Source organism: Ascaphus truei, chromosome 5 (assembly GCF_040206685.1).
Source record: "Ascaphus truei isolate aAscTru1 chromosome 5, aAscTru1.hap1, whole genome shotgun sequence".
In the NCBI taxonomy this organism is placed as follows: Eukaryota; Metazoa; Chordata; class Amphibia; order Anura; family Ascaphidae; genus Ascaphus; species Ascaphus truei.
Window position 1 is genome coordinate 104261285 of NC_134487.1, and position 26374 is coordinate 104287658.

At 43.2% G+C, this 26374-nt stretch overlaps 1 protein-coding gene across 1 annotated transcript in view; it reads left to right on the top strand.

The window, feature by feature from the left end:
- FGD6 (FYVE, RhoGEF and PH domain containing 6) overlaps positions 1 to 25205 on the top strand; it is a 102654-nt gene extending 77449 nt beyond the window's left edge. The window contains exons 10-21 of the mRNA XM_075600402.1: positions 3133 to 3191; positions 3325 to 3396; positions 6544 to 6612; positions 8236 to 8319; positions 8705 to 8784; positions 12039 to 12141; positions 13300 to 13443; positions 14400 to 14505; positions 16748 to 16869; positions 20676 to 20804; positions 22162 to 22310; positions 24926 to 25205. Of these exons, the coding sequence (XP_075456517.1) occupies positions 3133 to 3191; positions 3325 to 3396; positions 6544 to 6612; positions 8236 to 8319; positions 8705 to 8784; positions 12039 to 12141; positions 13300 to 13443; positions 14400 to 14505; positions 16748 to 16869; positions 20676 to 20804; positions 22162 to 22310; positions 24926 to 24962 (1154 nt within the window). The 3' untranslated portion in view covers positions 24963 to 25205. The remainder of the gene's footprint in view (positions 1 to 3132; positions 3192 to 3324; positions 3397 to 6543; positions 6613 to 8235; positions 8320 to 8704; positions 8785 to 12038; positions 12142 to 13299; positions 13444 to 14399; positions 14506 to 16747; positions 16870 to 20675; positions 20805 to 22161; positions 22311 to 24925) is intronic.
- Positions 25206 to 26374: the final 1169 nt, after the last annotated feature.

The following is a 26374-nucleotide window of genomic DNA, read 5'->3' on the forward strand; positions in this document are numbered from 1 at the left end:
GCAGAAGGGGTACAGGGGTCCGGAAGCGTGTGTAAATTGCGCGCGATGGAGGAGGGGGGGTGAGTGGGGGAACGCGGCGGCACGCGTGCATTACTGGCGGCAGCTGGGGCAGATCCCGGCATGCCGCCGGTATTTAGTTCAATAAGATATGTCGCTACTGTACGCTTCTTCAACATTTTTTTGTCTTAATGCATTTAGAACCACTGAGGTGTAGACAGAATGAAATGCTTTTTCGTAGTCTACAAATTCTACATTCAGTGGTAAATCATATTCATTACTTCTGGAAATCAGTTTTTCTACGACTGCGATGTGATCCATTGTGTTGTATCCACTGCAAAATCCAGCTTGTTCTCTAGGCTTGGAAAAGTCCAGGGTCTGATGTAGCCGGTTAGTGACCATCTTCGTACAAATCTTGTAAGTGATTGGAAGTAGACTAATTGGTCTGTAGTTCTTGAGGTCTTCTTTGTCTCCTTTCTTGTGGGTGAGGATAACTGTGGCGTTACTCCATTGTTATTGAATTTTCCTGTTCTTCAAGCAGAATGTAACGAGGTATGCCAGGATTTTCTCTACTTCTTCCCCAGTGGTGTGTGTGTGTGTGTGTGAGATAATTATAGTGAGCATGGTGTGTCATAGGATGTATTCTTGCATTTGCTATAGAATTATCCTGATGCTGAAATAAAGTGAAATATATCAATCTACTGCTAAAACTTTCCTGCGGGCCCTTATCCTCTCCTTTCTTTATTATTGTAACATACTGCTAACGGGCCTCCATGCCTCACAACTGTCTCCTTTGCAATCTATCCCAAATTCTTCTGCTAGAATAATTCCACTTTCTCCCAAAATAGTCTCTGCTCATCTCCTCCTAAAGTCCCTCTCCTGGCTTCCCATCAAATTGCGTATCGCCTTAAACATTTCCCACTCACTGCCCCACACCTCTGGAATGCCCTTCCCCTCAATATCTGACCAGCACCCTCTCTATCCACCTTTAAGACTTCTCTTAATACCCACCTCCTTAACGAAGCATATGGGTAGCTCCGTGGCTGATACTATACACTTTATACATCGACCATGGCCCCTTGCAGATGCACTTTCCAAGTGTCTCTGTACGTTCTTCCTACCTACCAATTCGATTGTAAGCTCTTTGTGGCAGGGACTCTTTTTCCTAATGTTACTTTTATGTCTGAAGCGCTTATTTCCATTATGTGTTATTTGTATTATTTGTTATTTATATTATTATGTCACATGTATTACTGCTGTGAAGTGCTATGTACATTAATGGCGCTATATAAATAAAGATATACGTACATCACCTACAAAGTTCTCCTCCTTACCTTTAAAACTCTCTACTCATCTGCTCTTTCCTACATCTGCTCCTTCCTACATATCAGCTCTGATTTCTCATTATACCCCTGCTCGTCTCCTGCGCTCTACCCATAACGGTCTCATCTCCCCCCCTCTCACCTCTATTGCGCTCTCTCTCACCTCAAACACTTTCCCCTCACTGCCCCTTATCTGGGGAACTTCCTCACACTCAGGGTTGCCACCACTCCGGGTTTGACCCAGAGACTACGGGTTTTGGCCATGTATCTCCGGGCTACTGGTTTACCTTGTAAACCTCCACGTGGCGGCGTTCGGCGGCAACCTCCTGGCACCTCCCCCTGCAACTCCTGCCAATATGGCTGCGCGGCATCAAATGGTGCCGCATTGCCATGTCAAAGGGAACGCTATGTGTCGTCACAGCATCACATGACACCCGTTGCCATGGAAACGAGATGCGACGTCACGCAGCGGCAGTGCATTGCCATGACAATGTGATGTCACGTAACGCTTCAGCGCCATAAGGCTTCCCGTTGTCATGGCAGCGCGGCGCGACTTGACGGGTTGCAGGGGGAGATGTCGGGAGGATGCTGGGAGACACCGCCGCTGAAGATAAGCGCTTAATTAATTTAAAAATGTTATCGCTGTGTTAGCCTTCAGTAGAAAGTGGCAACCCTGCTCCCACTCCGTATACGCCAAGCACCATCTCTCCCCACTTTTAAGATAAACTTTAAATCTCACCTCTTAAATGAAGCATTTGAATAGCCTGGACTCATGGCTCCCACACTCCTACCAACCATTGTGACCAAGCACTGTCATCTACGGCACTTATTCCCTCACCTGCTGTTTGTGTGCAACCAGCTACCTTCTACTGAAGGCCAACCCGGAGATTGTTTTTTTTTTAACTGCCGCGCTTACCTTCAGCAACGTCCTCCCATCATCCTCCCTCTGCAACTCTTCTCAATATGGCGTCACGCGGTTACGTCACGTTCCCATTGGCATGGCAATGTGGCGCCATTTGTTGCCGCGTGGCCATATTGAGTAGAGTTGCAGGGGGAAGATGCCGGAGCATGCCGTGTCTCCACCGCCCACCCGCCCAGGGTTGCCGCCACCCGGAGGTTTACCAGGTAAACCCGTAGCCCGGAGATACGAGGCCAAAAGCCGTAGTCTGCGGGTGAAACCCGGAGTGGTGGCAACCCTGCTCCCAACCTACCACTTAGATTGTAAGCTCCCTGAGGCAGGAATTCCCTTTCCTATTGTCTGAGTTGAAGGTGATGGTGGGCGCAGCCAGGCTGTGCTCTATCTGCGCCCACCATCACCTTGAACTTATACCGGATGGATTGCAAGCCACGGATGATGAGTGTCCCACGGAACATACAGGTAAAGAGCCGCAGTGCCTTATTATCTCCTGTACACAATGGATATTATCCTTCATATATTTACTATCTGGTTGGGTGTTTATTGAAGTGCATACAGTTGTGGATGTCATGCAGGCTCCACTAGACACGTATCCCTTCCAGTTTACTCATCCTGTTATATTGGGGACACTCCATCTTCATCTGGACACTTATTCATGATTACAGATGGAACTAGTTTCAATTGTTGAGCACTACACTCACCATATTTTCGTCTATTGTCTGACTTTGTTGCATTTATTGTACCGTTTTTTTGTCTCTTTTTGGTGAGTACATTGTAGGCGCTATATAATTAAAGATATACAAACCTGCACAAGAAGCAATGTTGGAAAATACGAGTAGTAAGTAGTTTGTAGGAAGCTAAGTCCTGAATTAACCCTTGCCTTTCCTTCCTTTTTAGCTGCCCTCACTGTTGTCATAGAAGTAGCTAACCATGCCAATGATATCATGAAGCAGGGGGTAAGTGTTACCCTGAACACTGGCAGGGAATAATTACTCTCGGTCTGTTATCCCATTAAGCTGCATATTCTTTTGTCTGTGAGGTGTGAGGTACAACTCATAAAGCCAACTCCCTTTTCCCCTCTGTTTTAAGGACAACTTTCAAAAGCTCATGCAGATCCAATACAGCTTAAATGGCCATCATGAGATTGTGCAGCCAGGAAGGGTATGTATAGAAAATGATTACTTATTACACTGGTTTCCAAGGACAGCTTAGTTTTGTATATTGCAGTTTGTCCGAAAAGCTGATCCAGAAACACTTTTGATTCTTCCATTGAAAAAGTAGCAGCATTTCTATATATAGTATACAGCGCTGCCGACAGCTTTCCAGGGGCCTAGTACTAGAGTTCTACTTGGGCCTCCCCCCCCCCCTCATTCGCTTACACTCACCACCCTCTATTTCTTTCCCCTTCTCACACTCCCGCCTCTCATCCTCTCCATTCCCCCCATTTATTTCTCCCCTCCCTTGGTCTCTCACCCCCCATCACACTTACAGCCTCACCTCTCCCCCTTTTACACCCCATACCCCTCTCTTTCCTCTCTTCTTCACTCACACTCGCCCCTCTCTTGCTCCACTCACTCCATCCTCTATTGCTCACTCTCCCCTCTGTCTCTTACTTCCCTTCTCCCCCTCCTCTCTTACTTCCCTTCTCCCCCTCCCTCTCTACACCCCTTCTCCCCCTCCCTCTCTTACACCCCTTCTCCCCTCCCTCTCTACACCCCTTCTCCCCCTCCCTCTCTTACACCCCTTCTCCCCTACCCTCTCTATACCCCTTATCCCCCACCCTCTATTACACCCCTTCTCTCTCTTACACCCCTTCTCTCCTTCCCTCTCTTACACGCCTTCTCCCCCTCCCTCTTACACCCCTTCTCCCCTTCCCTCTCTTACACCACTTCCCGCTCTCTTACACCCCTTCTCCCCTCTCTTACACACCCTTCTCCCCCTCCCTCTCTTACACCCTTCTCCCCTCCTCTCTTACACCCCTTATCCCTCTCCCTCTCTTACACCCCTTCTCCCTTCCCTCTCTACACCCCGTCTCCCCTTCCCTCTCTTACACCCCTTCTCCCCCTCCCTCTCTTACACCCCTTATCCCCCTCCCTCTCTTACACCCCTTCTCCCCTCCCTCTCTTACACCCCTTCTCCCCTCCCTCTCTTACACCCCTTCTCCCCCTCCCCTCTCTTACACCCCTTCTCCCCCTCCCCTCTCTTACACCCCCTTCTCCCCCTCCCCTCTCTTACACCCCTTCTCCCCCCTCCCCTCTCTTACACCCCTTCTCCCTCTCCCTCTATTACACCCCTTATCCCCCTCCCCTCTCTTACACCCTTTATCCCCCTCCCTCTATTACACCCCTTCTCCCCCTCCCTCTATTACACCCCTTATCCCTCTCCCCTCTCTTACACCCCTTCTCCCCCTCGTTCTATTACACCCCTTATCCCCCTCCCTCTATTACACCCCTTATCCCCTCCCTCTCTTACACCCATTCTCCCCTCCTTCTCTTACACCCCCTATTTTTCTCACTCCCCTCTTGCTCACTCACTCCCCCTCCCTCCTTCCCCCTCTCTTGCTCACTCACTTCCCCCTCTTGTTCAGTCACTCCCCCAGACCCCCTCTCTTGCTCACTCACTTCCCCCTCTTGTTCAGTCACTCCCCCAGACCCCCTCTCTTGGTCACACCTCTCTTGCTCACTTACTCCTCTCGCTCACTCACCCCCCTTGCTCTCTCCTTCCCCTTACTTTCCCCCCTATCACTCCTCCAGCTCTTCCTCTCTCTCAATGCCCCACCCCTCTCACTCAATCCCACTCCCTCAGTCCTCCTTCCTCTCAAATCTAACTCCTTCTCTCAAATACCACTCCCCCCTCACACTCAGTCCTCCCCACACTCAATGTCCCCCACAAAAACACACACACAATCCCCCCAAAACACACTTACAACCCCCCCCAAACACAAACACACACAATTCCCCCCCCAAAAAATACACCCAAAATTCCCCCCACCAAAAAAAACGCACACACAATTTCCCCCAACAAAGGGGGGGGGGGGGGGCTCTGGTGCCATGGGACTTGTGGTGATGGCCTCGGCCAGCAGTGGCCCGGCAGCCGGATGCAGAAGTCGCAGCCAATAGAGGCTGGCTTGCCGGGCCCCCCTATTGTCCCAGTTGTCCCCCCCTGCCTCTGCGGCCCTAATTGTATGTCCCGGTACAGTTAATTGTAGTTAAGGATTTCGGCTTTAGGTTTTTAACCGAAAAACACCACCGATTTGTTAACTTGCCCTTCCGGATATAACAAGAATCAGAAATGAAGCATCGCTACATGTGAGCTCCACCTCTTGTAGCAGCCACAGGTAGGTAGGAGACCAAGGCTACCAATGGGTAGTATGAAAACGAAGAATAAGTGCGCTGATAAACGCCACATTATAATGTGTCTGTGGTTTCATTTGTTTTTTTTGTTTTAGAAAATAAAATCACCAGTTTTACAAAAAATTGACACCAAAAAAAACAGATTCCCTATTTATAGTAGATAATATATTAATGAATTATGAGTTCACAGATTGGAGTCATAATGCTTACATTGTTTTTTTAAGTAAAACAATGCGGTCACAATGCTATAACCCAGTTTAAGTTCTTTCAAGCCTTCAGCTGTCTAACATTTTAATGTTGTCTGTGACTGTTACATACGCCCATAACGTATATTATCTCTAACTGTCCTGAAATGTCTTTAAATATAATGTATAACCTTGTTCAATTAATGTAACCATGTATTCGTCATCATAACTCTGTGCCCAGCACATACTTGAAAACACATACATACTTACATACTTACATACATACATACATACATACATACATACATACATACATACATAATTACAGTAGAGTTTACTTAAAGTTACCTTCAATTTGCCGATTGGAATGTGCTAAAAAGCATAGGTATTATTTTAGAAATGATCAGGCATCATTGTATAAGAATGCAAAGGGTATAGCAGGGCTGCTCAATTCCAATCCTCAAGAACCCCCCAAAAAGTCAGGTTTTAAGGCTATCCCTGCTTCAGCACAGGTGACTCATTCAGTCCCTGCTTCAACACAGGTGGCTCAATCAGAGGCTCAGTCTTTGACAGCCTCTGATTGAGCCACTTGTGCTGAAGCTGGGGTATCCTGAAAACCTGACCTGTTGGGGGCTGGGGAAACTTGAAGACTGGAGTTGAGCACCCCCCTGGTGTAAGGGATTTAACGCAGTGATCTGTATGTTGTGTCCGCCTGAGTTTCCCTGGTGTTTGCACCCGGCCTGATCCTATCATTGTATCTGCTTGCTCAGGTCTTTTTGAAAGAGGGGACCCTGATGAAGCTCTCCAGGAAGGTCATGCAGCCACGAATGTTTTTCCTGGTAAGATGCCATGTTATTCAAAACATGCCTGAGGAGACCCCCTACTGAACGTAACCCATCGGCTTTCATCGTCTAAAGCCGCACGTGTGTGGGAAGTCGCCTCTATGTCTAGTCAGATTGCTAAACCAAATCTCTGGCCGTGAAAGGTCGCAGTTAACCTCTTAAGGAAATATTGCCTGCAATGCATTTAGGGCCATATTAACAAAGCAGTGCTTTGTCATTAAAGCACCGCCAGGCACCCGCATACTGCTTCACTTTTATACACTGGAAAGGATCATAAGGTGTCTCTGCTGGGAGTTGTTTTACGGCATAGTAAATACGGGCCTAAATGGCTCGACTACCTATAGAGCGTTTACATGTGTACAGAGGTTTTTGGGTAATACAGGTAAACCCCGTTATAACGCGGTCCTCGGGGTTCACCCCGAGACCACCTCGTTATAACGGGGTTTACCTGTATATGAATCCCAAGCACTCCGTAAAGACCAAGAGCACGTTGTGGGAGAAATACTACTTTATTATTTAGGTCACTCACAAAAAGCATGAATGCGGCTAAAACAACCCCACATGTTAACAGTAGGACGTATGAGTCCATGTATCCAACAGATATTGTCACCATTGTATGCAACAGGTAGTTGTGCCATGTATCTAAATGAAACCACATGTATGTGTGTATAAGGGATCCTTTTTGTGACATGCACAGTGGGAACAATAGCTACGCAGTGAAAAAGGTGCATAGAAAAGGTCCTTATGAGGAAAACTTCTCTTTTAAACAGAATGAGAGAACCCAAACCATTAAGTTAAAGAGCAAGGTCTCACAAACACCCCAAAGGGACATAAAGAGAGTCCTTATAGAGAAAACTGTTCATCAAGAAAACTGTATTTTTAACAGCATAATGAGAGCACCCAAAATATTGAGGTAGAGAGCAAGGTATCACACAGCCCAGCGGGGGGTGGGGGAGCCAACGGTTCGAGGCCTATTGGCTCTTCTTCTGGCCTGGTCCCACATATAAAATATTGCATGTGGTACTTCCCTGCTTATAATGATCTCGTGCCTGTCCCCCAATTAAAGAAACCTGAGTAGAAACTCACATTGTCCTGCTCATGGAGTCCCTCCGTTATCCTGTGCACCTCATAGGATTCACTGCGTTGCTATGGTTTCCACTGTGCATGTCACTAAAGGATCCTTTATACACACATACACATACACACGCATATATGTGGCTTCATTTACATACGGTTCATGGAACAACTAACTATCTGACTAACTATCTGTTGCATAAAATGGTGGCCTTTGCCTCATGAGCTGTTAGATACATGAACTCATAAGACACCACTGTTTACATGTGGGGTTGTTTTAGCCCCATTTACGCTTTTTGTGCGTGACCTACATAAGAAAGTAGTATTTCTCACATAACTCTGTATTTGTTGAGTGCTGGGGATCTCACATATATATGGTATAAACTATTAGTCCCTGTGGGGCCTTATGGGGAGGTCCTTTTCCCCCTCCATATACCACAATTTTAGTTACTATCGATTTTTGAAATACTGTTGTGGGTAATGTGGTGTAAACCAAATGCGTACTAATTTTTTTGGTAATAAAAGCACAATTTTGTTTTCTTTCAGTTCAATGATGCTCTGTTATATACGACACCCGTGCAGTCAGGAATGTATAAACTTAATAACATGCTCTCTCTGGCTGGCATGAAGGTAAGTGACTTCCGTTATTCTTCATATGTGCCATATGTATACTATATACACACCCACATATACAGTGGTCGACAAATCACCAAAAAATCTACTCGCCGAACAAAAAAATCTACTCGCCACCTAGTACCACACGTGTGCTGCTTGGGCCAATAGGAGCTCGCCACGATGTTAAATCCACTCGCCCGGGGCGTCCAAATGTATAGGTTTGTCGAACACTGCACATATACATATACACATACATTTACGTACTTATATTATGTTCATAACAGCCATAGCCTTTCGTACATGCTAGTTACTGGAATCGTGACTTATCAGACTGTCTGCGGTTTGCACGAATGCATTTTTTTCCCCTTTTCTTTTCCAAATGGATTTGGATCTCCTTCAGGTGAGAAAACCAACCCAGGAAGCCTATCAGAATGAATTGAACATAGAGAGCGTGGAGAGGTCCTTCATCCTGTCTGCAAGGTAGTGCACCGTAAAAACCCAGCAAGGATTCAGCGTTCTGTAGACAACGTGTGTTTTTATTCATCCACTCGCTGCCGGAGAAGCTCTCTAGTCCATTGTGGGCACCTCTGTGAGCAAAGAGTTAATTAAGGAAATATGCTACACGGTTGCTACACGCTAATTAGCAACGCTAATTATAATAACCAATCTCAGGAGCATGAACATGAGATTGTAACTTGGAGCCTGAAGTACTGCATGCATTTTTGCATTAGAGCAAGTGTGGCCAACTTCCGTCCTCAAGAGCCAACAGGACAGGTTTTAAGGACATCCCTGCTTCAGTCAATGACTGAGCCACTGAGTGAGCCTCCTGTGCTGAAGCGGGGATATCCTTAAAACCTGTCCTGTTGATGGCCCTTGAGGACTTGAGCTGGCCACTCCTGCATTAGTGAGGTTTAGTTCACACTTGCACCCTTTGCAGTCTATCGTTTTCTTCAGACATATTGGGACACTTGAGTGGGCCATAAGGTGTATTTCGGTGGGGTGGGGTGCCTTATGGAATAGCACTGCTTAGTAAATATGGCCCTTCTGTGTTTAACTAGCAATTCACCCTGCTCATTATTATTTTAACATTGTCTAATGGAGGCTTCTGAAGTCTGATCCCCGTACTCTTACCTCATTGGCTTAGCCCCGGTTCTCCAGGCCTAACTTGGTGAATAATACGGCCACTGAATAATGACACATGGCCCAGATGTGCAACATTCTTCTTATTAAATAGCTTGGGCCGAGTTATCCTCTGACACAGAAACATAGACGTTGACGGCAGATATGAAACACTTGGTGCACCTAGTCTGTATAGTCTCCAAACCGCTGTGAAATCTCAAACAATATTAGATCATTTTCGTTTCTTTCATATTTACAATTAGAGATGGGCGGATTTCTTTTTGCGGAATTGAATCGGCCTGGGATCGGCCGGATCCTTTGGTCAAAAAGGCCAATCTGCCCTCTTTGGGTTTTATCTTCTATCACTGATAATCCACGTGGCGGATTAATAATCCGTGGCTTGGATTTTTAAGAATCCCACAACGGATTGTGGAATCTGTGGATTGGATTCTTTAAAATCCGCCCGCATTGGATCCACTGGATGTTTTGCATTAATCTGTACGGATTGAAACTGGAACAATCCGTCAATGGATTTTACATCGCGGAACGGATTTGGAATGGAAAGCCCGCGAAATTCCGAGAAACAGTTCCGCCGATCTTTACTTAAAATAATTTTGTGCCTATGCCAATCAGTTCATTTTGAATGCCCTTATTGTATTAGTCTCTACCGCCTCTGCTGGGTAGCTACTCCGTGAATCCACCACCCTTTATTAAAGAGGAAATCCAAGATGGAGAATATTTTTTTAAACATTGTATTGAAGCAGGGGGTCTCCGGAGCTGAACCCCATTAATTTCCAGTTGCTGCTCTGCTCGGCTAGCAGGGTTTACGTAATGGCGGAGAATCAAAGCTCCTGAACCCTGCAGGCCAATAGGAAGCCAAGACGGAGCTCCTCATACTTCCTCCCAAGCCTGGCCGTACTGCCCCTTCTACATTACTGTTGGCAGTACTATCACACACCCATTATCACAAGCACGCTGCCTAGGGGTCACACTTGACTCCTCCCTCACATTCCCCTCTCACATTCACTATGTAGCTAAAATCTGTTATTTTTACCTCTGTAACATTGCAAAGATACGCCCTTTCCTCTGTCGCTCTACTGCTACAACTCTAATGCAGGCCCTCATTCTCTCCCATCCCGACTATTGTAACCTTCTACTGTCCGTCCTTTCTGTCTCCCCTACAATCTATCCTAAATATTGTTGCTAGAATCACTCTACTCTTTCCTAAATCTGTCTCAGCGTCCCCCCTGCTGAAATCCCTCTCCTGGCTTCTGATCAAATCCCGCATCTCACACTCCATTCTTCTCCTCACTTTTAAAGCTTTACACTCTTCTGCTCCTCCTTACATCTCAGCCCTAATTTCTCGCTGTGCACCTGTCTGACTCTTGCATTCTGCGCAAGGATGTCTTCTGTCTACCCCTTTTTTTTAATCTAATGTCCTCTTCCGCCTAAAACTTTTCTCACTCGCTGCCCCACACCTCTGGAATGTCTTTCCCCTCAATATCCGACTAGCACCCTCTCTATCCTCTCCACCTTTAAGACCTATCTAAAAACACACCTCTTCAACGAAGCATATGTGTAGCTCCGCTAGCTGACACTATACATCTCGGATACAGTGACCTTGACCGCTTGCAGACACACTTACCTTAACACCCTCCTACTGCCTCTGTAAGTTCTCCCCACTTACCGCATAGATTGTAAGCTCTTTGGGGCAGGGACTCCTTTTCCTATTTACGGTCATGTCTGAAGCGCTTATTCCCATGATCTGTTCTATTGAGTCACGTGTATTACTGCTGTGAAGCGCTATGTACCTGGATGGCACTATATAAATAAAGATGTACATACATAGTTACATAGTAGATGAGGTTGAAAAAGGGCATGCGTCCATCAAGTTCAACCTATGCTAAAATTAGACAAGAGATATTTTATCCTATATTTGTACCTACAGTATATTGATCCAGAGGAAGACAAAAAAAACCTGTGAAATATCATCTAATGATATCTTATAAGGGGGAAAATAAATGTCTTCCTGACTCCAAATATTGGCAATAAGATTTCTCCCTGGATCAACATCCTTCCCATGTTTACTTATTAGGTATATCCCTGTATACCTTTCCTTTCTAAAAAGATGTCCAACGTTTTTTTTTTTTTGACGATATCTATTGTTTCTGCCATCATAGTCTCCATGGGTAATGAATTTCACTTTTTAACTGCCCTTACTGGAAAGAACCCTTTCCTTTGTTGCTGGTGAAATCTCCTTTCCTCCAACCTAAAGGGATGGCCCTGAGTCCTTTGTACTGCCCGTGGGATGTATTTGTTTGAAAAATGTATTCCTCCTGTACCTTGCTGGAATATCTTAATGTATTTGAACGTTTCTATCATATCCCCTCTCTCCCTTTTCTCCTCCAAGCTGCACATGTTAATATCCTTTAATCTTTCTTGATAACTTTTATGATGTATACCATGCACAATTTTCTAGCAGCTGAACCAAGGCTCTCAAAGGGACACCCCCTGAATTAATTTGTGTAAAATCGTGTTTTTTTTTTAATTGTAATTATTGGAGGAATTGGGGAAGGAGAATTGCTACTTAAAAACCAATCGTGTTTTGTTGACAGTTCTGCTAGTGAGAGAGATGATTGGCTTGCAGCTATTTCTGGAGCTATTGATGACTATGCCAAGAAGAAAATCACATTTAATCCAACTAAAAGTCTGGAGGAGGTATGTCCTACACCGCCACATCATCCATTCTGGTAAATTGTCTCTTAAATATCTTAAAAGTGCTGTCCCCTCTAGGGTCATACAGTATATAGAAACTGAAATAAAGTCAAAGCACACTGCCGGACAGAAATAAAGAAAGCTCCCTGTTGTGTCGCACTAGAAGAACACCCCTATTCGGGCTTAAAACTTACATTTTATTAACACATTGAATTAAAATATTTGTGTAGTGGAGTGAGCACAAAACATGAACGACAGTAAAATAATTTAAAACAAATTAAAACGAGGAGAGGCGTCGGTATGCTGGAACAGAATGCTAATTATTAGGGTTGAAAGCTGCTGTTGACTCAATTGATTTGATTGCAATTATACATATAATATAATATACATATTATATTAAGCTGTACCCCCCTTCTTTGCTACAAAGCACACTGCCACCTATCCGTTTATCTTCCATTAGTAATCAGTGTATTTCATGTGCTGCTTTTGTGGGAGAGCTAGAAGACCACACATAATTGCTGGAAAATGTTAGTGATTTGTAATTTGCTGTAGGATTATTCTATGGGTTTAAGATGAAAAGTAATTGTAAAACCGATCAGTAAAATACAGTAAATGGGACTGAACCATTGAAGAAGACAAACTAGTTATCCATATTTTCATTCCCATGTTATATATTTATATTTATCAGAGCAATTAAGAGATACGGTCATTTAAATTCAAAAGCTGTATGTATTGACAGTTTTGGTTGCATGTGTATCATGCATTAATTATAAAATACCACCAATGGATATGGGTCAAAATCCTATATATTTTTAAATATACAATTTATTTTAGTAAGAATAATTCTAAATTCTGATTTCATCTCCTGCATCAGCTGGATATTCCTAAATATATTATTTAGATTTTCATAAATTACAAACCCAATAGAAAAAGGAATATTAACCATAAGCCTCAATAATGCTTTTTAACATTATACATGAAGATGAAGCCAATTAATAACCAATATATACATATATATTAACAATACTTATTAGTAATTAGGTAAAAACAATAAGCCAACTAAATCATAGTAGCAGTTGAGCTGTCTTGAGTTACGTTTAGTTTTTTTCACTGCATGTTCCATATTGTAGAACAAATATAATGCTATTGTTCCCTTCTTAGGCTGATCCTGAGGAGAAAGGAGACAGCCCACTTGGGTCAAAGGCTCCCATTTGGATCCCAGATGGCAGAGCTACAATGTGTATGATGTGTACAAGTGAATTCACATTGACATGGAGAAGACATCATTGCAGGGCCTGTGGAAAGGTTGGTCTTATTGCTTTGATATGCTCTGTTTTCCTCTCTTACAGTTCTCTACATAGATCATAAGGTGTGTGTGTGTGTGTGTGTGTGTGTGTGTGTGTGTGTGTGTGTGTGTGTGTGTGTGTGTGTGTGTGTGTGTGTGTGTGTGTGTGTGTGTGTGTGTTAAATACATCATCTGTCAGTCTTGGATACCTTGAAGGAAATGCATACCATTCCATAAACGGTCATTGACTATGTGTCACTGTGATCCCTGTGTGTCACAGGAGCTAAGGTGGCGGCTAGTAAATCACATTGACTCTTACAGCCCCATCATAGGACCTATAGCTGCGCTCAGTAGAAGTCTTGATAATATTTTATATGAGATTTATAACTCCTTCCAACAGCTATATACACTCAGAATGAACCACACACATTGTTTTACGAACTTGAAATGGGTGTGTATCTAGTCAATGTAATGTATGCTATGTGCAATACATCAAAGCTTTGACTGCACTTCCACCGGCTTCTTTAGTTTGTTTATTAAGGCCACTACTGGCCGCATCAAATTCACTGGAAATGCTCTTACTTTCCGAACACTAATATAGGTCACAGGGCTTGCTGGACTCTATATACAGGTTACAGGTGCAGTACCTTATTGTATAATCTTGCAGTCAAATGATTGCTTTGGTTACTTATAGGAACTTTCAACGATGTCTGGCTTTTCTCAAACTAGTTATGGCGGCATGAATTCCCCGTTTGGAAATTTCTGGCTTTCTTTAACTTTTGAAGTGAGTTAGAGCAGCTTAGCACATCTCTAAATTTGATGGACTTTGGCATTTATTGACTCTTTCAGGTTTAACTTTCACATAACACAGATAATTACCGGGAAAAAACATGATACAAGTTTCATGCCAAATGTGCCTTGACTGAGCTATAATGTTTTCCTACACCCCTGGCATTAAAATGTCCTTTGCTTTCAGATCATCTGTCAGGCCTGTTCAACTAGCAAGCATAGCCTGGAATATTTGAAGAAGAATCATTTAGCTCGGGTATGTGACCACTGCTTTCAGGAACTCCAGAAGCAAGGTAATTACCTGGGTTCCTGCAGTGTGCCATTGCTTTTGATCTTGCTTACAACAAGTTTCATAGAGTCAGCATCTTCTTGTTCTATGCAGGAGTGTTCCTGCTGAAGTTACACGACTATGAACCGAATGTACACTCGCCTAGTGCTGTATTTGCTTGTTTGTTGTTTGATTGCTTGTGGCGGAATGCTAATTACACGTCCGTGTGCTCTCTTCATTTAGCTCACAATGTATGTTTTTACATTGATATTATGGGGGTGCAAAATCTCCTTTCATTTGAACTGCTATCTAAGAGGGAATATGCCATAATGACGTGGACACTTTAAAGCAGCAATCCAAGTGGACATGTTTTTTACACATAGGATTAAAGCAGGGGGTCTCCGAAGCTGAACCCCATTAATTGATAATTATGAAGTATCTCGGGAAGTAGGGGATCCCCAGTAATGAAATGAATGGGGTTCAGCTCCGGAGACCCCCTGCTTTAATCCTATCTAAAAAATAAAAATAAACAAAAACATTGGTTTACTTGGATTGCTGCTTTAAATAAGTTGCAGAGTGAGAACAGAGGTTACAGCTCCAGATTCACAAGAACGAGAGATTAATTTTTTTGAATTGGGCAGATTCACAATTTGCAAAGGAGTTTTTCACCTGGTAATGAGGTTTAAAGGTACAACAGTATGTCCTCCAATAGGTGTTTTTTTTTTTTAAATATAGCAAGCTAGTAAAACAGAAAATGGTCAGTTCATTTCAATTTTCTGTAGAACCATGATCGCTACAGTATGATGGCTATTACAGTAAAGGGATTCAAAAATGTTTTAAATAGACATAAGACTATCCTGAGTATGACAGAAAACCAAAGATCAAATTGAGATTTTACCATAGACCGCAACATGGGCAGATTAGGTGGGCCAAGTGCGTCTTCTCTGCCATCAAATCCTGTGTTTCTAAGAGGACATTGCGTTTCCTTAAAATATTAGAGCCCCCCCTTGCTCTTCTCCCGCACCTTCCACCCCCTTCTTACTTTCTCTCTGGCATCGGTGGCGTCGTTTGAGATCATGTCACAGACAGCATTTAAAATAAAAGTGGTAAAGTGACTGTTAGGACCAGTAGGTCAGGCCAGAATCTACACTTGTGTTAAGCATCCATTTTGTCTGATAACTAGTTAAGATTCTGTAGTCAGCCTTTTGCTGAAATATAATTCCTAATGCACTCAGTTTCTGCCAAATTACATTTCCTTTCTTCCTGCTCAGGATATTGCTAAGATACTTTTTATATTGTCAGTCTCCTGCTCTTTTAGTTAGAATATAATAGACTGGTTCTGTGAAAGAAGCAAAATAGTATAATTAGTTGCTAAAGATTCAAGGTCTCTTTTGATAACAGACAATGAATAAGCTATGTATTCAGACATTGCCTGTATTGGGAGAACCACGTCCCAAAATCATTCCACTAATATGTCCTGCCCCTAAATCACGCCTCTAATCAATGCTACGCCCAAGACACACCCAGGTTACGCCTATATTACGCCTCTAACCAATATCTTCTTTTTCTGGTATAAAAGTCATTACCCTATGAGTAATAAATTGAGACAAAAGATTTGAAACCTGGCGTGCGTTACGTTTCATTTCTTTCGTATTCCCGGGCCTGTAAGTTCAACAAAAATCGGAGATAACAAGTTGCAGGGCGTGAAAGCTTCCCCGGGAAGTCTGCTGCAATTGGTGCAGAATGTGTATCCAGTCACAAGGCCTTCAGCTTTCTTGGCAGAGGAAAGGTTCCTCTCAGTTCTGAAGCCTAGGCAAGGAATAACGGTTTTCCTTCACTGACATTAACCCCAAAGTTTTTTTTTTGTTTGTTTTTAATTTGGTATGCTACCATTTCAATTTATTACCTTAGGTAGTAATAGAGGTTTATGTGGGTTCAGTCTTGGAAATCCTCTTTATGCCCCAAACTTTGTTTCCCCTGTACTGGGAGAATTTCCTTAAACTCTTGCTGGAGAGGTCAATTCAAATTCTCTGAGCTCACTCTCTAGCAAGACCGGAAATTAGAGACCTGGGCAGCAAGACAAACGAATATTACACAGTAGCTGAAACCATTAATGGACCAGAACCATTTATTAAGCATTGGTACAACTGGTAGTGTGTTCACTAGAGCCATTGCAACACTGGTTGAAAGGACATCATGGGTGACAGTCAAATATATTTCCAGGTGTTTTGTTGCTGTAACCAGGCCTACGATTTGCTTTATTCTAGACAATCAGTACACACCCAAGACTGGGTCTCCCGCACACAAGTCCCCATCCAGTGCCTTGTCCTCGGTTCTCCACAGCATCCCTTCTGGAAGGAAGCAGAAGAAGATTCCAGCTGCTCTTAAAGTAAGTTGTCTTCTTTTTTATTGTGGGTTAACCCAGGGGTTCTCAACTCCAGTCCTCAAGCCCCCCCAACAGGTCAGGTTTTCAGGATATCCCAGCTTTAGCACAGGTGGCTCAGTCGAAAGTTGAGGGGATATGGGGGGGCTTTAAGACTGGAGTGATCACTAATGGGGCTTAGAAAGGTGGATAGCCGTGTTGGTCCTTTTGTCCATGTAGTAACAAAGAAGGGAGAGGGACCCCGAGAGGTTCGAAAGCTTGTAACAGATCAACTACTTGTTGGTCCAATAAAAAGTATCACACCCCCTACTCCCTCTCCCTCTCTCTCCTTTGTTACCACAGAGTAGGGATAACTAACCTACTAACTGTGAGTGGAATCATGCTTTTTCTACCTCTCTTATTTATTTTGTTTGAAGCCAAATTATTTATTGTTTAGATCAAATTATATTTTTCTTTGCTTCGGGTTCTTGCACCTTTATCCCGACCAAAAACATTACTGTGGTAATTAGAAGCACATAATGACATATTTAATGTTGCAGCATTATCAGAGGAAAAGAAACGACATGGGGACAGCTGTGGCACACGTTGCAGGATTGCAGTCCAAAATGCATTTTCTAACCCTTCATAAATATTCATAACCACTTATTGTACTAAACCGATTTTCATGACCCAGTAGACGATATGTAGGTACCGTCTATTTCGAACTGTTTGCAATTGAGTTGTAATAAATGAACGATGGTACTTGTGTGTCACTCAGCAGCGCTGTCTTGTTGATATGTTCTGGAGTTGTGCTCCTGTGTCACCAGTAATTATTGCATATTATAGCAAGTGGGTTTTGCAGGGTTCACCAGTTCAGGTTTTGGGGCGTTGTCTGGGACCTAAAAGCTATTGACTTCTTTTAAGTTCCAGAATGGGACAATCAGCCTATTTTAATAACAGCAGATGTGATATTTTGTACATGGTTATGCACATAGCCTATATGTAGTGTTGTGATGTTAGACTATAGGATAAGCTCTAAATGGATTTTTAAAAAGTCCCTATTGTGATTACTAGAAGGCTTCGCAAAAATAGTTTTTAAATAAATATTTGTCACAAACCTCACAATGTGATAAAGATTCAAAATCAGGTATAGTAAAGACGATTTATTAAATATATTTTTTTAGATTTAGTTTGAAGAACAGGTATAGTGTCCGATTCACTAAATGGCGCCCCTGTTCACCGCAATAGTGGGAGAGCGCAAGCAGCTCTCCTGTTGCTCTGGGAAGATGCCTCTAATTTCTGTTTTTTTGGCCTCCCACCTCTCCTTTCAGAGACTCCAGAGAACCGCTACTCTTGCATAGCTGTAGCCATAAGGTCTCATTCTCCTTGCCGCAGCCCCACAATGTCTATGTAACGTGTTTCTTCCCCACCCCCTTAAGGGAGATTGGTAGTTAGTTATGATGTGCTGCATACCTGCTGGTTCCAGGAGGTGTGAGTCAGTCGATGGTACTGGGGAGTGGCAACAGGGCAGGCTTCAGCTTCTATTCCATGATGCAGTGCCTTCAGTCTGTAGGGCCCATGCCAAGGACAAGGGATGTGCCCACAGACACTACTCAAACACTGACATAGATAATCCAGCGATGGTACAACCAGTTTTTATTGGCAACCTCCAATCCTTCTCCATTTCCTCCATGGTCCCTGGAGCAGACCCAAGGGGCTCTAGGCTCTAAGAGCCCCTCTTTAAACCCCTGATGTGGAAGGTGGAAGCTCTCCCACTCCACAGAGGGAGGGAAGACAGACAGACAGACAGACAGACAATTTGGTGGAGTGCCAGCTTTTATACCTGGGGAGGGGTTTGTAACCCTGCCACATAACAGGACAAGTCAAGGTACTGACAGGCATCACACCACTGGCATGTGATCCAGTCATGACACACTAATCTGCCAGTAATCCTGCACCTGGGTAGAGTAACTTTGTATCTATCCAGGCTGCAACTGCAAGCTAGGCCCTGTGCAGGAGTTTAACCCCAACACTGCCTGTTCTTATCAGGACTTATAGTATTAAGGCCAGGGAAAAGGGTATATAGCATGGGGCATTAAGCTACATCTAATTGTATCATCCACTAGAATGAGACGTTAAAAGTATCATAGGGAACTTCAAAGATCCTCTGTGTGAAGTTGAAATTCTTCTTTAAGAGTCTGTCTTACTAGATCACTGTTTTTAACAGGGGTTCCCTGGGCAACCCTAAAGGGTTCCCTGCAATGTTCAGGTTCATTTGAAAATTGTACAAAATACAAAAGTATTTAAAATGCATCTGATCCCAGACGCGCTATTACAGAGCGTGTGGGTTCCTTACATTGCATCTGATCCCAGACGCGCTATTACAGAGGGTTGGGGTTCCTTGCATTGCATCTGATCCCAGACGCGCTATTACAGAGGGTTGGGGTTCCTTGCATTGCATCTGATCTCAGTTGCACTGTTAGAGAGGGTCGGGATTCCTCAGAATTTCACAATATAATTTTAGGGTTCCGTAAAGAAAAAAAGGTTGAAAACCACTATATCAGATAGCAAAGCTTCTTTGCAATAAAGCAGAGGTGTCCAAACTTTTTTAGTTAAGGGCCAGATTAATAAAAAAGTAATCTGTTGAGTCGCAAACTAACTGCAGTATAAATATGGCATCTACATCACACACACACACACACACACACACACACACACACACACACACACACACACACACTTGTTTCATTAACTGTTGTGGGGCGAGATGTTACCCACCCCCTCTTCTTTCTTCCCCTTCTCTATCACTCTCCCTCCACTTTTCCCTACTAATCCTTCACCAACCCCCCCCCCCCCAAAGAATCATACACATCTACCACACCACAATAAAAACAGACACACACCCACAAAAATGACACCCCCTTCCCAGCTACAATAACCTACCCCCCATCCCCCAATAAAAATACACACATTTTGCCATGGGGGGGGAGAAGGCCGCCGTGCCCACGCCTTTCAAGCACCATTCCCCCGCCTGAATGCGAAAGTTGGGCCCGACTTCTGGGCGGGCCCAGCATCCGGTGCTGGCGGCGGTGTGTGCATTTTATTATGGAAGCCGGGGGAATCAGGCGGGGGGGGGGGGCGTGTTTGGCCCGGGGGCCTTACTTTGGACATCCCTGCACTAAAGAGTGAAAGGGGGTCTTCTGGGCCTCTTTCTTTTCCACGTTACAAAGGTTTGTGATAGAAACAAGCACTGCAGGAAGGAGATTACAGGGCCCAGCCTGTTACTGTAATGCACAGATATTACAGGCCACACTATATCCCCAGTACAGGCATACCCCGGTTTAAGGACACTCACTTTAAGTACACTCGCGAGTAAGTACATATTGCCCAATAGGCAAACTGCATCTCACGCATGCGCCTGTCGTCACGTCCTGAACAGCAATACCAGCTCCCTACCTGTACCGAAGCTGTGCGCAAGCGGGGAGACTATAGAGCCTGTTACAAATGCGTTATTTACATCAGTTATGCACGTATATGACGATTGCAGTACAGTACATGCATCGATAAGTGGGGAAAAGGTAGTGCTTCACTTTAAGTACATTTTCACTTTACATACATGCTTCGGTCCCATTGCGTACGCTAATGCGGGGTATGCCTGTACTCAGTGAGCTGCAATGCAGCGTGTCCATGTCTTTGTGCTCTGCTATCTGACACAAAAGAAGAGAGGGAGTATTGTAGGGGAAGTATTTCTATAACTATGGAGACCTGTGTTTACATTGCATGCCTGTGGGAGGGCAGTTCTACAAACTTCAATGCATTTGTATTTTTTGCAGGTCTCTGCCAGCACAGAAGACTCTTCCATGAGTGGCTATTTGCAGAGGTCAAGGGGCAACAAGAAACCATGGAAACAACTGTGGTTTGTGATAAAAAATAAAGTGCTGTACACATACGCTGCTAGTGAGGTAAGATGCTGCTCGCTTGAAGAGTACATTGGATTCGGTGTGTGACATCTGTTCTGTAATCAGTGACTGTGGTTAAATCTTACCTTTGAGATTGACAGCTTGCGCTGACCATTATCCTGTTTCTACTGTGGTTAAAGCAGCAGCACAAGATGAACTCCACTGTTAAGTGACAAATATGTTGATTCCAGACAGCTTTCCACTGTTAGGGGCCTTTTCACTAAATTTCGATAAGTGCCTTGACACTGGTTAAGTGCACTTTTCATGCGATTTTGCATATGTAGCTATTCACAAAGCTCCGATAACATGTCAAAATCGCTTGAAAACTGCTTTTAACGAACGTTAAGGCACTTGCTATTACAACCTATGCGGTAGCAGAAAAAGTGGCCAAACGTGCATTTTTTGCCAGCAACTGCTATTCACTAAACTTCGATATTCGTACCTTAAACACTCGCATCCTTATCTCGCCAGCTAAACGGTGGCGAGATCGGAATCGCGATTTGCATACCACAGAGTTCATTTTATTTTTACTGCATAGGATTGAATCCGGGGGTCTCAGACGCTGACCATATTAATTTCAGCTCCGGAGACCCCTGCATCAATCCTAGGTAATAAAAATAAAATTACAACCCGTTTCATTACCTTGGCGGCTAACCGCAAGGTAATTAAAGGGTTAAATGGCAGGAACTGCTTTGTAGTTGGTAGAGGGGGTGGGTGAAGGGGGTATTTGCCCCAGGGTGGGTGCTTAAGCCTCCCGGGAGAGTTTCAGTAGGAGCTAACCCCTTCATTACCTTAGCGGTTACAACCGTAATGGGCAAAAGTACTATTAGCCAAAGATGGCTAATAGCGCTTTTCCCCATTCAAAAACCCATTACACTGCAATACATTAAAAAAATAAATACCTAAGGTATGCCTAGGGACGGGCCTGTTTGTTCTGTGTGTTGTCAGCACTGTATACAATCATGTTAATCGAACATTTACAATTGTTAAATTTATCAAAAAACATGTATGGTAACTACACGTTGCAGCCACTATATCAGAAACGCCACCCAAACCCTACCCGTGTCTCCAACTATTTGCAAAATATTTTTACTAAATGGCAAATTTTGGGCAAATAAAGCTGTTTGTGATTATCAAGTAAAACCCCTGCTACTTCCATCATAGCATGGTTGTTAATAAGGAAATGCTGTGGTGTGGCGTTAGTCTTCAGCAGGAAGAGATTAGCAGAACCCGTTTCCCCCCATCAAGCCGTTTAAATATTAGCTTCTCATTTTTGATCTATGAGAAACGGGAGTGACGATTTTAGAAGCAGGTAGTGAGGGATCCGGTATGAAAAAGGCATTTGTTGGTGTTTTCACAGGACATAGCAGCATTGGAGAGCCAGCCCCTGCTGGGATTCACAGTCAGTGAAGTAAAGGATGACGGTGCTGAATTCAAAGTCATTCACTTACTGCACAAAAACACGTTATTTCACGTCTTCAAAGCTGATGATGCCCACACTACCCAAAGGTATGTCACAAATAATCCTACTGTGTTCCCATGCCCCCTTTCCTTTATAACCCCGTCACTTCTGACAGGGACTGCAACATATTGCAGATAATTAAACATATTCCATACACTGATCGTTTGCACATCACTGGACATAGACTCCAAAGGCAGAATGACTGCCTGGCCAGAAGAGCTTACTGTTTTCTTTTGGTGGCTGAGACAAGGGGATAATGTAACTTGTGCAAGCTCTCGAGGAGATGGCACAGCATCTCGAACTGGGTTCTTCAGTGGCAATGCATGTAACACCATAACACCGCATGACAAACTCGCTCATCTGCTATATTACAGAGACTTCTACCAAAAAATTGACCTTGCACAATCATACCATTATTTAGGGAGGGCAACACCAATTTCTAATTAACCTGAGCTAGGCTTACTAGATGGCACAAGGCCAGCACATTTGTGTGCTAATTAGAAAATACATTCTAAAAACCCCTATGAGGGCAATAAGCACATAAGAAATGAGTTGCCATATGGCATTTCATGAATATGTTCAAATTAAACAGCGTTTGAGTAGATAGTACCCTGGCAGTGGAAAATTCAATTGAGATGATAAATGAATTACATTGCATTCAGTGGAAGTACCTAAAGCCCTCGAGCATTACAATTATCTCCTCCTAATTACATAAATTGGCGTGACTTATACTAGCTCATTAAGCTGTAGGTAATTCAGCCTTACGTGATATGCATTGTATACTGTATATTATGTATCACCTTGCCTACTGTACAAGACGTTAGAGGAGGCAGGCAATACAGTATTTATACACACATAACCCAAGGTGTCTATTTAATAACCAGCAGAGCAACAGACCCCTCAGTTAAAATTTGATTACAAATCTAGTCCGTGTAATTTGTGGCAGCACTTCAGGTTTGCTGTACTGTATGAAACAAAAGTATCTTCTTTTCATAAAATGTGAAACGACAAAACTTAATTGGACCTCTACACTTTTAAATGCATAGATTTTCTCTGCATTTTTAGAAGAATAATTATCCTGAACAGGAACATAAAAAATAAATACGTGTTCGAAACATAATAAAAGTGTATATTTAACCAATTGGTAAAACTCATGGAAAGAGTCCAAAGAAGAAATAATGAAATCAGTGGAGAGACTTCTGCCGTGCACTTTAATCCTCCGGTATGGAATAGTGTCTTCGATGAAGTGCAGGGGAAATCCCAAATAGGAATCACATTTATTCAGAAAGTTCTATGTAAATAAAGACATACAATACAATACAATACAATACAGTACAATTTGGGATTTGTATGCTACTTCCTGCATTCTAAATGGAATGTCTGGTTATACCCACATACCAGCTTCACATTGCATAGCCAGCAACCAACCTCGCACTGATGAGACCCAAAATGTCAAAACAGCCGCCTGTCAGCAGGCTTACTGGCTATTATTACTATTATAGGCTAAATGTAGGCTTATTTTTAATTTTTCATAAAAAAGATACATTTTTGTAGTCATATTGATTTTTATCAGCATGATTGTCTACATTCTTATGCTTTTACTGAAAGTTTATTAAAAGTAAATTGTACATATACACAGACCCCTACACACACACACACACACACACACACAAACACACACACACACACACACACACACACACACACACACACACACACACACACACACACACACACACACCCTATATACACAAACACACACTCACACACACCCTATATACACAAACACACACTCACACACACCCTATATACACAAACACACACTCTGCAGTCCCCCCTACACACTGTGTAGCCCCCCTCCTCTACACCCACAAAACACACTGCAGCCCTCCTCCACCCTCTACACTCACAAAACACACACAACACACAGCAGCCCCCCCCTCTACACCCACAAATCACACTGCAGACACACACACACTAACAAAACAGACTGCTGCCCCCTCTACATCCATAAAACACACACCAGCAGCCCCCCTCTACACCCACTGCAGCCCCCATGTAAACCCCCCCCCCACACACACACACAAAACACTCTGCACCCCTCCTCCACCCACAAAACACACACTGCAGCCACCCCTCTGCACCTACAAAACACACACTGCAGAGACACACATCAACAAAACAGACTCTGCCACCTCTACATCCACAAAACACATACCAGCACCCCCCCCCCTCTTCACCCACTGCAGCCCCCTATAAACCCACACTGCAGACACACACCAACAAAACACTCTGCATCCTTCCTACAAACACTGAAGCCACACACACTGCAGCCCCCCTCTACAAGAACAAAACACACACAGCAGAAACACACCAACAAGACTCTGCTGCCCCCTCTACACCCACAAAACAGGCTTAAGACGCTTTGGCCAAAGGGTTGAACTAAATGACCCTTTTTCAAGAGAATATATAGGTATTGCACTGTGTATTTTTGTCACATTGGAAGTAGCTTTGGGCACCTTTGTCTGTTGTCTGGTCAGGTTATACCTCAGGTATGGGATACCCTGCAGAGACCTTGTGCAAGAACACAGGCCGCTCCTGCCTGAAGATCGAGCTGCTAGGAATAATATCTGAGGTTATTTTGTTCTCTTTTCTTCACTAGGTGGATTGAAGCCTTTCAGGAGGGGACAGTATTGTAACAACGTCCGTGCTGTTCATCGTTAAAGGAGGGGAAAAAGCACAACGACCTTCAGGAACCTTTGCAAAAACAAATGAACTCCAGCAAGATTTCATAGACTTTAGAACAAATGTCATGTCTATAGTTTTACAGTGTAAACTTTGTTTTAATCGTTTGTAAAATAGTTTGGATATCTTGGTATGTTTTGATTCAACCTCTGTACATATTATTTATTAAAACACAAATGTTTACTTTATCTGTCAAACGTATTCCAAGAGCTCACAAAACCAGTGCCTTTTGTGTGAGCGTGTGTGTGCGTGTGTGTGCGTGTGCGTGTGCGTGTGTGTGTGTGTGTGTATGTGTGTATATATATATATACAGTGTTCGACAAACCTATACATTTGCATGCCCCGGGCGAGTGGATTTAACATTGTGGCGAGCTCCTATTGGCCCAAGCAGCACATGTTTGGTACTAGGCGGCGAGTAGATTTTTTGGTGATTTGTCGACCACTGTGTATGTGTGTATATATGTATGTGTGTATATATATATATATATATATATTGCAACTGTAAATATTACTGTATGCTCATTTGCATGTCTTAGACAAGTCTGCAACCCTGTCAGACCTGTCTAAGACATGCAAATGAACATACAGTAATATTTACAGTTGCTTTATGCTTTACTGTGGAGGGTTTTTGTCACTTTTTTTACCCACCATAACCTTAATGACAGTGGTGATTATATATACAGTATATATGTATATATATATATATATATATATATATATATATATATATATATATATATATATATATACATTCCTGCACCGTCCAAATTGAAAGTTGTTCAGCTTTTTTATGTCAGGATAATATTTACATAAAAGCTCAACAAAAGATAGTGGTGATTTGTTTTTCTTTATTTCATGTCATAAAACGTACGACTTCGCGTTCATCATCTGTGGCAACATATTGTTGAAGTGAACCTGAAAGACCGTGTTCTGCCTTTTTAGTATTTACCGATTTTCACTGATAGAGGACCAGGTTTTTTTTTTCCGTACAGGGATTATTTAAAAAAAAATTCTGACTTCCACCCATTCATCAATCCATTCAATATTCGTTCCGGATACTTATTTTCGTTAAGTACGAACGCCTTACGTGGTTATTTTGTGTCTGTATTTCTTTATTTATACAGCGCCATTAATGTACATAGCGCTTCAGAGTAGTAATACACGTGGTAATCAAATAAATAACAAGTAATACAAATAACACATAATGGGAAGACGTGCTTCAGACATAAAAGTAAACAAAAACTCAAATGACATATGCTGCACACAAGTTGTGTGAAAAATAAGTATTGAGTTATGGATTCGTCCACAAATGCCAAGATTGACATCGGGTGCGTACTATGAGCTATATATGATAAATATATCAAAA